Below are 15,464 nucleotides of genomic sequence, written 5' to 3' on the forward strand. Positions count from 1 at the left end.
AAGCGGCATCTTCTATCTTCATCCGATGAGGAACGGCTCCATCGTGAAGACCTCCAGCGCGGATCAATCTTCTTCCTCCGACGTCCAACTGAAGAATGACGGTTCCTTTAAGGGACGTCATCCAAGATGGCGTCCCTCGAATTTCGATTGGCTGATAGGATTCTATCAGCCAATCGGAATTAAGGTAGGACAATTCTGATTGGCTGATGGAATCAGCCAATCAGAATCAAGTTCAATCCGATTGGCTGATCCGATCAGCCAATCAGATTGAGCTTGCATTCTATTGGCTGATCGGAACAGCCAATAGAATGCGAGCTCAATCTTATTGGCTGATTGGATCCTGTCGGCAGATTAGGGGTTAATACTTGAAGTTAGGTGTCGGCAATGTTAGGGAGGGCAGATTAGGGGTTAATACTATTTATTATAGGGTTATTGAGGCGGGAGTGAGGCGGATTAGGAGTTAATACATTTATTATAATAGCGGTGCAGTCCGGTCGGCAGATTAGGGGTTAATAAGTGTAGTTAGGTGGAGGCGACGTTGGGGGCGGCAGATTAGGGGTTAATAAATATAATATAGGGGTCGGCGGTGTTAGGGGCAGCAGATTAGGGGTACATAGGGATAATGTAGGTGGCGGGGGTGTACGGAGCAGCAGATTAGGGGTTAAAAATAATATGCAGGGGTCAGCGATAGCGGGGGCGGCAGATTAGGGGTTAATAAGTGTAAGGTTAGGGGTGTTTAAACTCGGGGTACATATTAGGGTGTTAGGTGCAGACGTAGGAAGTGTTTCCCCATAGAAAACAATGGGGCTGCGTTAGGAGCTGAACGCGGCTTTTTTGCAGGTGTTAGGTTTTTTTTCAGCTCAAACAGCCCCATTGTTTTCTATGGGGGAATCGTGCACGAGCACGTTTTTTGAAGCTGGCCGCGTCCGTAAGCACCGCTGGTATCGAGAGTTGAAGTTGCGTTAAATATGCTCTACGCTCCTTTTTTGGAGCCTAACGCAGCCATTCTGTGAACTCTAAATACCAGTGGTATTTAAAAGGTGCGGCCAGAAAAAACATAATTTATGTAAGAACTTACCTGATAAATTCATTTCTTTCATATTAGCAAGAGTCCATGAGCTAGTGACGTATGGGATATACATTCCTACCAGGAGGGGCAAAGTTTCCCAAACCTCAAAATGCCTATAAATCCACCCCTCACCACACCCACAAATCAGTTTAACGAATAGCCAAGAAGTGGGGTGATAAGAAAAAAGTGCGAAAGCATAAAAAACAAGGAATTGGAATAATTGTGCTTTATACAAAAAAATCATAACCACCACAAAAAAAGGGTGGGCCTCATGGACTCTTGCTAATATGAAAGAAATGAATTTATCAGGTAAGTTCTTACATAAATTATGTTTTCTTTCATGTAATTAGCAAGAGTCCATGAGCTAGTGACGTATGGGATAATGACTACCCAAGATGTGGATCTTCCACGCAAGAGTCACTAGAGAGGGAGGGATAAAATAAAGACAGCCAATTCCGCTGAAAAATAATACACACCCAAAATAAAGTTTAAATCTTATAATGAAGAAAAATGAAATTATAAGCAGAAGAATCAAACTGAAACAGCTGCCTGAAGTATTTTTTCTACCAAAAACTGCTTCAGAAGAAGAATACACATCAAAATGGTAGAATTTAGTAAAAATATGCAAAGAAGACCAAGTTGCCGCTTTGCAAATCTGAACAATCAAAGCTTCATTCCTAAACGCCCAGGAAGTAGAAACTGACCTAGTAGAATGAGCTGTAATCCTTTGAGGCGGAGATTTACCCGACTCGACATAAGCATGATGAATTAAAGATTTCAACCAAGATGCCAAAGAAATGGCAGAGGCCTTCTGACCTTTCCTAGAACCGGAAAAGATAACAAATAGACTAGAAGTCTTTCGGAAATTCTTAGTAGCTTCAACATAATATTTCAAAGCTCTAACAACATCCAAAGAATGCAATGATCTCTCCTTAGAATTCTTAGGATTAGGACATAATGAAGGAACCACAATTTCTCTACTAATGTTGTTAGAATTCACAACCTTAGGAAAAAAAATTAAAAAGAAGTTCGCAACACCGCCTCATCCTGATGAAAAATCAGAAAAGGAGACTCACAAGAAAAGAGCAGATAATTCAGAAACTCTTCTAGCAGAAGAGATGGCCAAAAGAAACAAAACTTTCCAAGAAAGTAATTTAATGTCCAGTGAATGCATAGGTTCAAACGGAGGAGTTTGAAGAGCCCCCAGAACCAAATTCAAACTCCAAGGAGGAGAAAATTGACTTAATAACAGATTTTATACGAACCAAAGCTTGTATAAAACAATGAATATCAGGAAGAATAGCAATCCTTCCGTGAAAAAGAACAGAAAGAGCAGAGATTTGTCCTTTCAAGGAACTTGCAGACAAACCTTTATCCAAACCATCCTGAAGAAACTGTAAAATTCTCGGAATTCTAAAAGAATGCCAGGAAAAATGATGAGAAAGACACCAAGAAATGTAAGTCTTCCAGACTCGATAATATATCATCCTAGATACAGATCTACGAGCCTGTAACATAGTATTAATCACAGGGTCAGAGAAACCTCTTTGACTAAGAATCAAGCGTTCAATCTCCATACCTTTAAATTTAAGGATTTGAGATCCTGATGGTAAAAAAGGACCTTATGACAGAAGGTCTGGTCTTAACGGAAGAGTCCACGGATGACAAGAAGCCATGCGGACAAGATCCGCATACCAAAACCTGTGAGGCCATGCTGGAGCCACCAGCAGAAAAAACGAGCATTCCTTCAGAATCTTGGAGATTACTCTTGGAGGAAGAACTAGAGGCGGAAAGATATAGGCAGGATGATACTTCCAAGGAAGTGACAATGCATCCACTGCTTCCGCCTGAGGATCCCTGGATCTGGACAGATACCTGGGAAGTTTCTTGTGTAGATGAGAAACCATCAGATCTATTTCTGGAAGTCCCCACATTTGAACAATCTGAAGAAACACCTCTGTGTGAAGAGACCACTCGCCCGGATGTAACGCTTGGCGACTGAGATAATCCGCTTCCCAATTGTCTATACCTGGGATATGAACCGCAGAGATTAGACAGGAGCTGGATTCCGCCCATACCAGAATTTGAGATACTTCTTTCATAGCCAGAGGACTGTGAGTCCCTTCTTGATGATTGATATATGCCACAGTTGTGACATTGTCTGTCTGAAAACAAATGAACGATTCTCTCTTTAGAAGAGGCCATGACTGAAGAGCTCTGAAAATTGCACGGAGTTCCAAAATATTGATTGGAAATCTCACCTCCTGAGATTTCCCAAACCCCTTGTGCTGTCAGAAACCCCCATACAGCTCCCCAACCTGTCAGACTTGCATCTGTTGAGATCACAGTCCAGGTTGGAAGAAAAAAAGAAGCCCCCTGAACTAAACGATGGTGGTCTGTACCACGTCAGAGGGTGTCGAACAATCGATTTTAAAGATATTAAATGAGATATCTTTGTATAATCCCGGCACCACCGGTTCAGCATACAGAGCTGAAGAGGTCGCATGTGAAAATGAGCAAAGGGGAACACGTCCAATGCAGCAGTCATAAGAACCTAGAATTTCCATGCATAAGGCTACCGAAGGGAATGATTGAGACTGAAGGTTTCGATAAGCTGAAACCAATTTCAGACGTCTCTAATCCAACAGAAACAGAGGCATGGACACTGAATCTATCCGGAAATCTAAAAAAGGTTACTCTTGTCTGAGGAATCAACAAACTTTTTGGTTAATTGATCCTCCAACCATGTTCTTGAAGAAACAACACTCATAAAAAGCTGAAAAGGATCTTTCCATTGAAAATGAGCAAAGGGAATTGAATCCAATGCTGTTAAAACGTCTATGCATATATAGCAACTGAAGGAAATAATAGAGACTAAAGGTACCGACAGACGGAACCCAAATCAAATTGTCCCTTGTCTGATAGAGACAAAGATAGTGACATAAACCATCTGGAAACCTAAAAAAGGTGACCCTTGCGTGAGGAATCAAGAGCTTTTGAAAAAAAGATCCTCTAACTATGTCCTGAAGAGCAAGTGAAACATATGAGATTCCGCATCCACAGGAAATAATCTGAATGAAAACAGAAAAATGAAGAATATGCATTTATTGTATCTAATGAAAACAAATAATGCTATCAATGACCATAAAAAAGGCAGAATAGTTTGAATAAAACTCCAAAACCCAGTTCCTAGAAAAATAACTGGAAGAAATACCCCAGAAGATTCCAGGTCTGAGCAGCGCTTGAGCCATGCTTCAACAGTATCCAGAATATATAGGACAGAAACACACTGAAAGAAAGTGTTAGCCTTACTGGAATAAAATCAAAGAAATTTGGACAGAATAGAACCAAATAAATTTCAAAGAAGTCTTAATCTGCCCCTTACCAGCCAAGCTGGAATATGGCACGTACATCGCAATATTAGGGAGCTGATTTCGAACCCCAATTATAAACATGTTACTTGGGAAAGAACTCAGGAATTCGTTCCTTAATAAGAACAACCAAACTAATATAAGCTTAAAGTTTAGTCTTAGAACTCAATCTTGAAGCCCATAGTAACAGTTAAGAATTGAATCCAATTATAATTGATTATCTTAGAATAAAAGAAATATGGATTTTCATTTTGTTTGTTTTTTTGTTCTTTGTTTTTAAAAAACACAAAATTCTTCTAGCTAAAATAGCTAAAGACATAGATTAACCCTCATTTGCGAATATATTCAATAAAATGAAGACACAAATGAAGTCAGTAGCATGATAGTCCAGTTTAAAGGACCAGTCAAAACAGAGGACTTGCAAAATGCAAAACAAGACAAATGCAACAGCACCTAGTCTAGTAAATGTTGTCCCTTTAACAATGCTAAAATAAATCATAATCTGATACTTAGAAAAGTACCTGAAACTAAATAATTTTCCATAAATAAGATATAACTATATAAAGGAAAATAAATACTATTTTGCTATAACAACAATAGCATAATTAGTAGGAGTAGAGATAGCTCCAATAAATTGGAGAACCCTCCAAATTAAATTTAACTGCTGACAAAGAATATAGTTTAAAAATAAAAGAAAATTCTCAGCCTATTCCATTCCCTAGTATGGGGAATTGGAAGGAAAACCTCTGAAATCACAGAAGAATAAAAAGGCAGAAATAGTGTCAGCTAGTTTTAAAGAACTAGTTACCTTAATATCCAAAATAATCAACACCTCTTCAACAAAGAACAAATGTACTTTAATAATAAAAAATGTATATAAAAAAGTAGATTTGTTAGTGTCAATATCTGATGAAGAGAATTTCTGAAAGAGAAAAAAACATCATCAGAGAAGGATAAATCAGTATGTTGTTGGTCATTTGAAACTTCAATAATTAAAAAAGAAGTGAAAAAGACCTAAAAATTGTATTAGAAGGCACGAAGTCAGACAAAGCCTTAATCAGAAAAAATATTTCTTATAAATCTTCTAAACATTTCTTGTACTTAAGAATGGAAATGTATAAAGCATAAATACTAATGGAATCTGCATGTAAAAGTATATAATAATAACTTAATACAAACCATAGCTAAAGATAAACATTTATAACATTTAAAATAAATGAACTTAGCTTTGGTAGAACTGAAACTCAGTTAAGCATTTTTCCAGAAGTGGCTTCTGACTCAGGGACAAACGGAGACATCTTGCAATATGTAATAGAAAAAACAACATATAAAGCAAAATTGATCAAATTCCTTAAATGACAGTTTCAGGAATGGGGAAAAAAATGCCAGTGAACAAGCTTCTAGCAACCAGAAGCAATAAATAATGAGACTTAAATAATGTGGAGACAATAGTGACGCCACATCCGGAACGCCGACACTTTTGGCGCAAAAAAACGTCAAAAAAATGACGCAACTTCCGGCGACACGTATGACGCCGGAAACAGAAAAAAAAATTTGCGCCAAAAAAGTCCGCGCCAAGAATGACGCAATAAAATTAAGCATTTTCAGCCCCCACGATCCTAATAGCCCACAGGGAAAAAGTCAAATTTTAAGGTAAGAAAAAAATTGATTAATCCATATGCATTATCCCAAATATGAAACAGACTGTCTGAAATAAGGAACGTTGAACATCCTGAGTCAAGGCAAATAAATGTTTGAATACATATATTTAGAACTTTATATAAAAGTGCCCAAACATAGCTTAGAGTGTCACAGAAAATAAGACTTACTTACCCCAGGACACTCATCTACATGTAGTAGAAAGCCAAACCAGTACTGAAACGAGAATCAGTAGAGGTAATGGTATATATAAGAGTATATCGTCGATCTGAAAAGGGAGGTAAGAGATGAATCTCTACGACCGATAACAGAGAACCTATGAAATAGACCCTGTAGAAGGAGATCATTGAATTCAAATAGGCAATACTCTCCTCACATCCCTCTGACATTCACTGCACGCTGAGAGGAAAACCGGGCTCCAACCTGCTGCGGAGCGCATATCACCGTAGAATCTAGCACAAACTTACTTCACCACCTCCATAGGAGGCAAAGTTTGTAAAACTGATTTGTGGGTGTGGTGAGGGGTGTATTTATAGGCATTTTGAGGTTTGGGAAACTTTGCCCCTCCTGGTAGGAATGTATATCCCATACGTCACTAGCTCATGGACTCTTGCTAATTACATGAAAGAAAAGCACGCGTAGCTAACGCACCCCTTTGGCCGCAAAACTCTAAATCTAGGCGTTGGCTTGTAAATGCTGTTTACCTTATAATTGTCCAGTGTTCCATAAAAAGCAAAATCTCAACAAATAATAATCTCTTAAAAGGGACAGTCTACACATTAGTCATCTTAAAGTTTTACTTTAGATTAAGCTGCAAATAACCTCCTGCCCCTTTATATATCATGCAGCAGAAGCAGTAAAAAAAGTTATTTTAAAAAGACTATTGTTTCTGTTCACTTTGAAATGGCTGCCAAGCTCTGCCCACTGATAACATCACGATCGGGGCTGCATTAAAGGCTTCACTAGTTATATTCAACAGACTGGCAATCCTATTCAGCAGAGTGCACAGATGCAGCCCAGATCGTGATGTGATGAGCGGGCAGAGGTTGGCAGCTATTTCAAAGTGACCAGAAACAAATAATTTTAAAATAACTTTTTTATTGTTTACTGCTGCATGATATAGAAAGGGGCAGGAGGATATTTGCAGCTTAATCTAAAGACTAAGGTGTAGACTGCCCCTTTAAGTTGAACAAACATTAGAATCTCCTATATTTAATGCAAGAAATTATGTTAAAGGGACAGTTCACCCAAAAACTTTCTCCCATTTAAATTGTTCCCAATTATCAATTTTACCTGCTTTAGTGTATTAAATTGTTTACAAGTAGTTCCTTTACCCCTATTATGGCCTTTGAAATAGCCGATTTAGCTTATGGTATCCCAATATATATACTGAAAATGTTGATACTGGAGTCTCATCTATTGCCTAAGTAAACACAGCCAGCAGAATAAATTACACCCCCAGTGGGGTGCAGTATAGTTAAGTAATAAAATTATAATGATTTTCCACTGTTCTCTCTCTGTATTGAGCTTTAGTTTTCCAGACAAGCAAGTGTGTGTACAGAAAGTGATAACATAATGAGATATATTACCAGAAGCTTAACCCGTTGTGGTTTAAAAGCATAAAACGAGCTACTTCATACACACAAACCTAAAAATTTCTCATACATTTTATACTCTGCAGCTGGTATAAGAAGTCATTATATACATTACTATAAAAACAATGTTACAGTGTATTGTCCCTTTAAAGTAATGCAACTTTCACTGGAAAAATCAACAAAAAGTTTTTAAAGTTTTTTAGCAGGAAGAACCAGTGTGGTTAAGAACAGAGATCAAATTACATTTTAAGGACACCATTTTATTTTTATGGGAAAAAGAAAACCAATGGCGCCCACTGGTATTTTTAAAAACACATTTAGACAAATATATATATATAAATATATATATGCATGCCATGCATCTGAAATGGTAAAATTATTTCATCTATAAACTTACTTCAATTTCCACATAATTGTGAAACTGGCACAAAGAAAGCCAAAGAATGTCCATCCTAAAAAGATATAGAAATAAAATATAATGAACATTTACAGAATGACTGGGCAAAAAGTATAATTGTATTGATGTTTTGAACATTGCTTCTAACACATTTAGCCAACATCTCATCTCTAATAGATGTGGTAAGGACAAATACTGTAAAGGAATCCAAGGATGTTTGAAATATGCATAAGGCTCTGTCATAAACGCACAGCCTCCATATACCTACTTATGTAATATTCTGTAAACAAGAAGCTCCTACTAATGACTGAACATTGCTACCAGATAGCGCCCCTAGAATTACTCTTTACAAGGACATTAAAAGGGACATGAAACCCAAATTTTCTCTTTTACGATTCAGATAGAGAATACAATTTTAAACAACATTCTAATTTACTTATATTATCTAAACTGCTTTATTCTTTAGATATCCTTTGTTGAAGAAATAACAATGCTGCATCTATGTGCAGCCACCAATCAGCAATTTATGAGCCTATTTAGATATGATTTTCAAAAAAGGATATCAAAAGAATGAAATAATCTAGTTAATAGAAGTAAATTAGAAAGTGGTTTAAAATTGCAAGCTCTTTCTAAATCATGAACAAAAGAAAATTTGAGTTTCATGTCCCTTTAACTTTACATTTTTCTTTCATAATCCAGCAAGAGAAACAACTTTACAATTTATTTATTTTACCAAATTTGCTTCATTCTCTTATTTGTTGAAGGAGCATCTATCCACTACTGGGCTCTACCTGAACACATTGGTTGAGCCAATGACAAGAGACAATGTGCAGTCACCAATCAGCAGCAAGCTCGCAGTAGTGCACTGCTGCCCCTGAGCCTATAAAGGTATGTTTTTCAACAAAGGATATTTATTGATAGAATTAAGCCAATTAGATAATAGAAGTACATTTGAAAGTTGTCTATGGGACATGACACCAAACAAAGTTCTTTCATGATTCAGACAGAACATACAACTTTAAAAATGTTATTAAAAAATAAACAAAACTTACATTTTTACAAAAATAGGCTATATAAATGGATCATCTACTAAACATTTATGCAAGGAAAAATCTAGTGTACGTCTCTTTAAGCCTAAAATAAAAAAAAAATAAAAAAAAAAAAAAAAAAAACAGAACGCTTTGGGTATGCCAGTCTGAAACTGAGGATATGTATGCCTCTATAGGCAATAAGACCCTATATGTTTGCAGGTTAACATAAAAGTAATCCTTCATTTGCTTTTTTTTTATCTGGGATAAAAAGATATCTAAATTTAAAGTTCTATACTGTTTTTCCATCTTTATTATTATTTGGAGACTTCAGGGTGTGCAATTGCAAAATCAGGAAAATAGCAAAATCTCATCATTTAGGGCAATGCCAAGTCTAAAATACAGGCGTACCTCAGGGATATTGCAGGTTCGGTTTCAGAACACCGCAATAAAGCGAATATAGCAATAGAGTGAGTCACACTATTTTTGTTGCAATAACATGTCTAAAATAGGTTTGCTGGTGGTGTGTGTGTGTGTGTATATATATATATATATATATATATATATACACATATATACATGTATGTATATATATATATATATATATATATATATATATATATATATATATATATATATATATATATATATACACACACACACAAACAAACAACATAATTTATGCTTACCTGATAAATTCCTTTCTCCTGTAGTGTGGTCAGTCCACGGGTCATCATTACTTCTGGGATATTAACTCCTCCCCAACAGGAAGTGCAAGAGGATCACCCAGCAGAGCTGCTATATAGCTCCTCCCCTCTACGTCACACCCAGTCATTCGACCGAGAACCAACGAGAAAGGAGAAGCCAAAGGGTGCAGTGGTGACTGGAGTATAATTTAAAAATTTAGACCTGCCATAAAAAACAGGGCGGGCCGTGGGCTGGCCACACAACAGGAGAAAGGAATTTATCAGGTAAGCATAAATTATGTTTTCTCCTGTTAAGTGTGGTCAGTCCACGGGTCATCATTACTTCTGGGATACCAATACCAAAGCTAAAGTACACGGATGACGGGAGGGACAGGCAGGATCTTTATACGGAAGGAACCACTGCCTGAAGAACCTTTCTCCCAAAAACAGCCTCCGAAGAAGCAAAAGTGTCAAATTTGTAAAATTTGGAAAAAGTATGAAGAGAAGACCAAGTTGCAGCCTTGCAAATCTGTTCAACAGAGGCCTCATTCTTAAAGGCGCAAGTGGAAGCCACAGCTCTAGTAGAATGAGCTGTAATTCTTTCAGGAGGCTGCTGTCCAGCAGTCTCATAAGCTAAACGTATTATGCTACAAAGCCAAAAAGAGAGAGAGGTAGCAGAAGCTTTTTGACCTCTCCTCTGACCAGAATAAATGACAAACAGGGAAGACGTTTGTCGAAAATCTTTAGTTGCCTGTAAATAAAATTTCAGGGCACGGACTACATCCAGATTGTGTAGAAGTCGTTCCTTCTTTGACGAAGGGTTTGGACACAAGGAAGGAACAACAATCTCTTGATTGATATTCCTGTTAGTGACTACCTTAGGTAAGAACCCAGGTTTAGAACGCAGAACTACCTTGTCTGAGTGAAAAATCAGATAAGGAGAATCACAATGTAAGGCTGATGACTCAGAGACTCTTCGAGCCGAGGAAATAGCCATTAAAAACAGAACTTTCCAAGATAACAATTTTATATCAACGGAATGAAGGGGTTCAAACGGAACACCCTGTAAAACGTTAAGAACTAGGTTTAAACTCCATGGCGGAGCAACAGTTTTAAACACAGGCTTAATCCTGGCCAAAGCCTGACAAAAGGCCTGAACGTCTGGAACTTCTGACAGACGTTTGTGTAACAGAATGGACAGAGCTGAGATCTGTCCCTTTAAGGAACTAGCGGATAAACCCTTTTCTAAACCTTCTTGTAGAAAAGACAATATCCTAGGAATCCTAACCTTACTCCAAGAGTAACCTTTGGATTCGCACCAATATAGGTATTTACACCATATTTTATGGTAAATCTTCCTGGTAACAGGCTTCCTAGCCTGTATTAAGGTATCAATTACTGACTCAGAAAATCCACGTTTTGATAAAATCAAGCGTTCAATTTCCAGGCAGTCAGCTTCAGAGAAATTAGATTTTGATGTTTGAAGGGACCCTGAATCAGAAGGTCCTGTCTCAGAGGCAGAGACCAAGGTGGACAGGATGACATGTCCACTAGATCTGCATACCAGGTCCTGCGTGGCCACGCAGGCGCTATTAAAATCACTGATGCTCTCTCCTGTTTGATCCTGGCAATCAATCGAGGAAGCATCGGGAAGGGAGGAAACACATAAGCCCTCCCGAAGGTCCAAGGTGCTGTCAAAGCATCTACCAGGGCCGCTCCCGGATCCCTGGATCTGGACCCGTAACAAGGAAGCTTGGCGTTCTGTCGAGACGCCATGAGATCTATTTCTGGTTTGCCCCAACGTCGAAGTATTTGGGCAAAGACCTCCGGATGAAGTTCCCACTCCCCCGGATGAAAAGTCTGACGACTTAGGAAATCCGCCTCCCAGTTCTCCACTCCCGGGATGTGGATTGCTGATAGGTGGCAAGAGTGAGACTCTGCCCAGTGAATTATCTTTGATACTTCCATCATCGCTAGGGAGCTTCTTGTCCCTCCTTGATGGTTGATGTAAGCTACAGTCGTGATGTTGTCCGACTGAAACCTGATGAACCCCCGAGTTGTTAACTGGGGCCAAGCCAGAAAGGCATTGAGAACTGCTCTCAATTCCAGAATGTTTATTGGCAGGAGACTCTCCTCCTGAGTCCATGATCCCTGAGCCTTCAGAGAATTCCAGACAGCGCCCCAACCTAGCAGGCTGGCGTCTGTTGTTACAATTGTCCAATCTGGCCTGCTGAATGGCATCCCCCTGGACAGATGTGGCCGAGAAAGCCACCACAGAAGAGAATTTCTGGTCTCTTGATCCAGATTCAGAGTAGGGGACAAATCTGAGTAATCCCCATTCCACTGACTTAGCATGCACAATTGCAGCGGTCTGAGATGTAGGCGTGCAAAGGGTACTATGTCCATTGCCGCTACCATTAAGCCGATCACCTCCATGCATTGAGCCACTGACGGGTGTTGAATGGAATGAAGGACACGGCAAGCATTTTGAAGCTTTGTTAACCTGTCTTCTGTCAGGAAGATCTTCATTTCTACAGAATCTATAAGAGTCCCCAAGAAGGGAACTCTTGTGAGTGGAAAGAGAGAACTCTTCTTTTCGTTTACCTTCCACCCATGCGATCTTAGAAATGCCAGTACTAACTCTGTATGAGACTTGGCAGTTTGAAAGCTTGAAGCTTGTATCAGAATGTCGTCTAGGTACGGAGCTACCGAAATTCCTCGCGGTCTTAGTACCGCCAGAAGAGCACCCAGAACCTTTGTGAAGATTCTTGGAGCCGTAGCCAACCCGAATGGAAGAGCTACAAACTGGTAATGCCTGTCTAGGAAGGCAAACCTTAGGTACCGGTAATGATCTCTGTGAATCGGTATGTGAAGGTAAGCATCCTTTAAATCCACTGTGGTCATGTACTGACCCTTTTGGATCAAGGGTAGAATTGTCCGAATAGTTTCCATTTTGAACGATGGAACTCTTAGGAATTTGTTTAGGATCTTTAAATCCAAGATTGGTCTGAAGGTTCCTTCTTTCTTGGGAACCACAAACAGATTTGAGTAAAACCCCTGTCCGTGTTCCGACCGCGGAACCGGATGGATCACTCCCATTAGTAACAGATCTTGTACACAGCGTAGAAACGCCTCTTTCTTTATTTGGTTTGTTGACAACCTTGACAGATGGAATCTCCCTTTTGGGGGAGAGGATTTGAAGTCCAGAAGATATCCCTGAGATATGATCTCTAACGCCCAGGGATCCTGGACATCTCTTGCCCAAGCCTGGGCGAAGAGAGAAAGTCTGCCCCCCACTAGATCCGTTCCCGGATCGGGGGCCCTCAATTCATGCTGTCTCAGGGGCAGCAGCAGGTTTTCTGGCCTGCTTGCCCTTGTTCCAGGACTGGTTAGGTTTCCAGCCTTGTCTGTAGCGAGCAACAGCTCCTTCCTGTTTTGGTGCAGAGGAAGTTGATGCTGCTCCTGCCTTGAAATTACGAAAGGAACGAAAATTAGACTGTCTAGCCCTAGGTTTGGCTCTGTCTTGAGGCAGGGCATGGCCTTTACCTCCTGTAATGTCAGCGATAATTTCTTTCAAACCGGGCCCGAATAAGGTCTGCCCTTTGAAAGGTATGTTAAGTAACTTAGATTTAGAAGTAACGTCAGCTGACCAGGATTTTAGCCACAGTGCTCTGCGTGCCTGAATGGCGAATCCGGAATTCTTAGCCGTAAGTTTAGTTAAATGTACTACGGCATCTGAAACAAATGAATTAGCTAGCTTAAGAGTTTTAAGCCTGTTTGAAATCTCCTCGATAGTTATTGAGTCAAGAGTCTCTTCCAGGGACTCGGACCAGAAAGCGGCCGCGGCCGTGACAGACGCAATACATGCAAGGGGTTGCAATATAAAACCTTGTTGAACAAACATTTTCTTAAGGTAACCCTCTAATTTTTTATCCATTGGATCTGAAAAGGCACAGCTATCCTCCACCGGGATAGTGGTACGCTTAGCCAGAGTAGAAACCGCTCCCTCCACCTTAGGGATCGTTTGCCATAAGTCCCGTGTGGTGGCGTCTATTGGGAACATTTTTCTAAATACAGGAGGCGGGGAAAAGGGTACACCGGGCCTATCCCACTCCTTAGTTATTATCTCAGTAAGCCTCTTAGGTATAGGAAATACGTCAGTACTCGCCGGTACCGCATAGTATCTATCCAGCCTACATAATTTCTCTGGGATTGCAACGGTGTTACAATCATTCAGAGCCGCTAATACCTCCCCTAGCAGAACGCGGAGGTTTTCAAGCTTAAACTTAAAATTAGAAATGTCTGAATCCACTCTATTGGGATCAGAACCGTCACCTGCAGATTGAAGCTCTCCGTCCTCATGCTCCGCATACTGTGACGCAGTATCTGACATGGCCCTAGCATTATCAGCGCACTCTGTTCTCACCCCAGAGTGGTCACGCTTCCCTCTAAGTTCTGGTAATTTAGACAAAACTTCAGTCATAACATTAGCCATGTCCTGCAATGTGATTTGTAATGGCCGCCCTGAAGTACCCGGCGTTACCATATCACGCAACTCCCGAGCGGGAGATGCAGGTACTGACACGTGAGGGGAGTTAGTCGGCATAACTTTCCTCTCGTTGTCTGGTGAATGATGTTCAATTTGTACAGATTGACTTTTATTTAAAGTAGCATCAATGCAATTAGTACATAAATTTCTATTGGGCTCCACTTTGGCTTTAGCACATATAGCACAGAGATATTCCTCTGAGTCAGACATGTTTAACACACTAGCAATTAAACCAGCAAACTTGGAAATACTTTTCAATTCAATTTACAAATAGTATGAAAAAAACGTACTGTGCCTTTAAGAAGCACAGAAAGTTATGACAGTTGAGTAACAATAAAACGGATAAACTATAAAATCAAATTCTTTCCGGTAAAAATACAATTTTAGCAAAGGATTGCCCCCATTAGTAATGGATAACTAACCCTTAAATAGCAGAAAAAATGTACAGAATATAACGTTTTTTATCACAGTCAAAGCACAATCTCACAGGTCTGCTGTGAGTGATTACCTCCCTCAAAATAACTTTTGAAGACCCTTGAGCTCTGTAGAGACGAACCGGATCATGCAGGGAAGAAAAACAGACTTGTGACTGAATTTCTGATGCGTAGTAAAAGCGCCAAATAAAGCCCCTCCCCCTCACACACAACAGTGAGGGAGATCAGTAAACTGTCATAAATTAAATAAAATGCCCGCCAAGTGGATAAAAATAGTGCCCAAAACAATTTTTCACCCAGTACCTCAGAAAATTAAACGATTTAACATGCCAGCAAAACGTTTAACATCAAATAAATGAATTGTCATAGAAAGCCTGCTGCTAGTCGTTCTCACTGCAAGATAGGCTAGAGTTTTATGCATACAGTCTCATTCCAGTGAACTGCCATTCCCCAGAATACTGAAGTGAAAATATACATACATGACAGCCTGATACCAGTTGCTACTACTGCATTTAAGGCTGAACTTACATTATATAGGTATTTGCAGTATTTTCTAGTCAATTCCATTCCTCAGAAAATAATATGCTGCTACATACCTCTTTGCAGGTGAACCTGCCCGCTGTCCCCTGATCTGAAGTTTACCTCACTCCTCAGATGGCCGAGAACAGCAACATGA

The 15,464-nt window shown here is 39.5% G+C and overlaps 1 protein-coding gene across 1 annotated transcript in view; it reads right to left on the reverse strand.

Annotated features, from left to right (window-relative positions):
* The window catches only part of LPCAT1 (lysophosphatidylcholine acyltransferase 1), a 451,016-nt gene that overhangs the window by 103,196 nt on the left and 332,356 nt on the right, over positions 1-15,464 (reverse strand). Inside the window, exon 8 of the mRNA XM_053714577.1 lies at positions 8,092-8,146. Within this exon, the coding sequence (XP_053570552.1) occupies positions 8,092-8,146 (55 nt within the window). The remainder of the gene's footprint in view (positions 1-8,091; positions 8,147-15,464) is intronic.

The sequence above is a fragment of the Bombina bombina genome, chromosome 5, assembly GCF_027579735.1.
Source record: "Bombina bombina isolate aBomBom1 chromosome 5, aBomBom1.pri, whole genome shotgun sequence".
Taxonomy (NCBI): domain Eukaryota; kingdom Metazoa; phylum Chordata; class Amphibia; order Anura; family Bombinatoridae; genus Bombina; species Bombina bombina.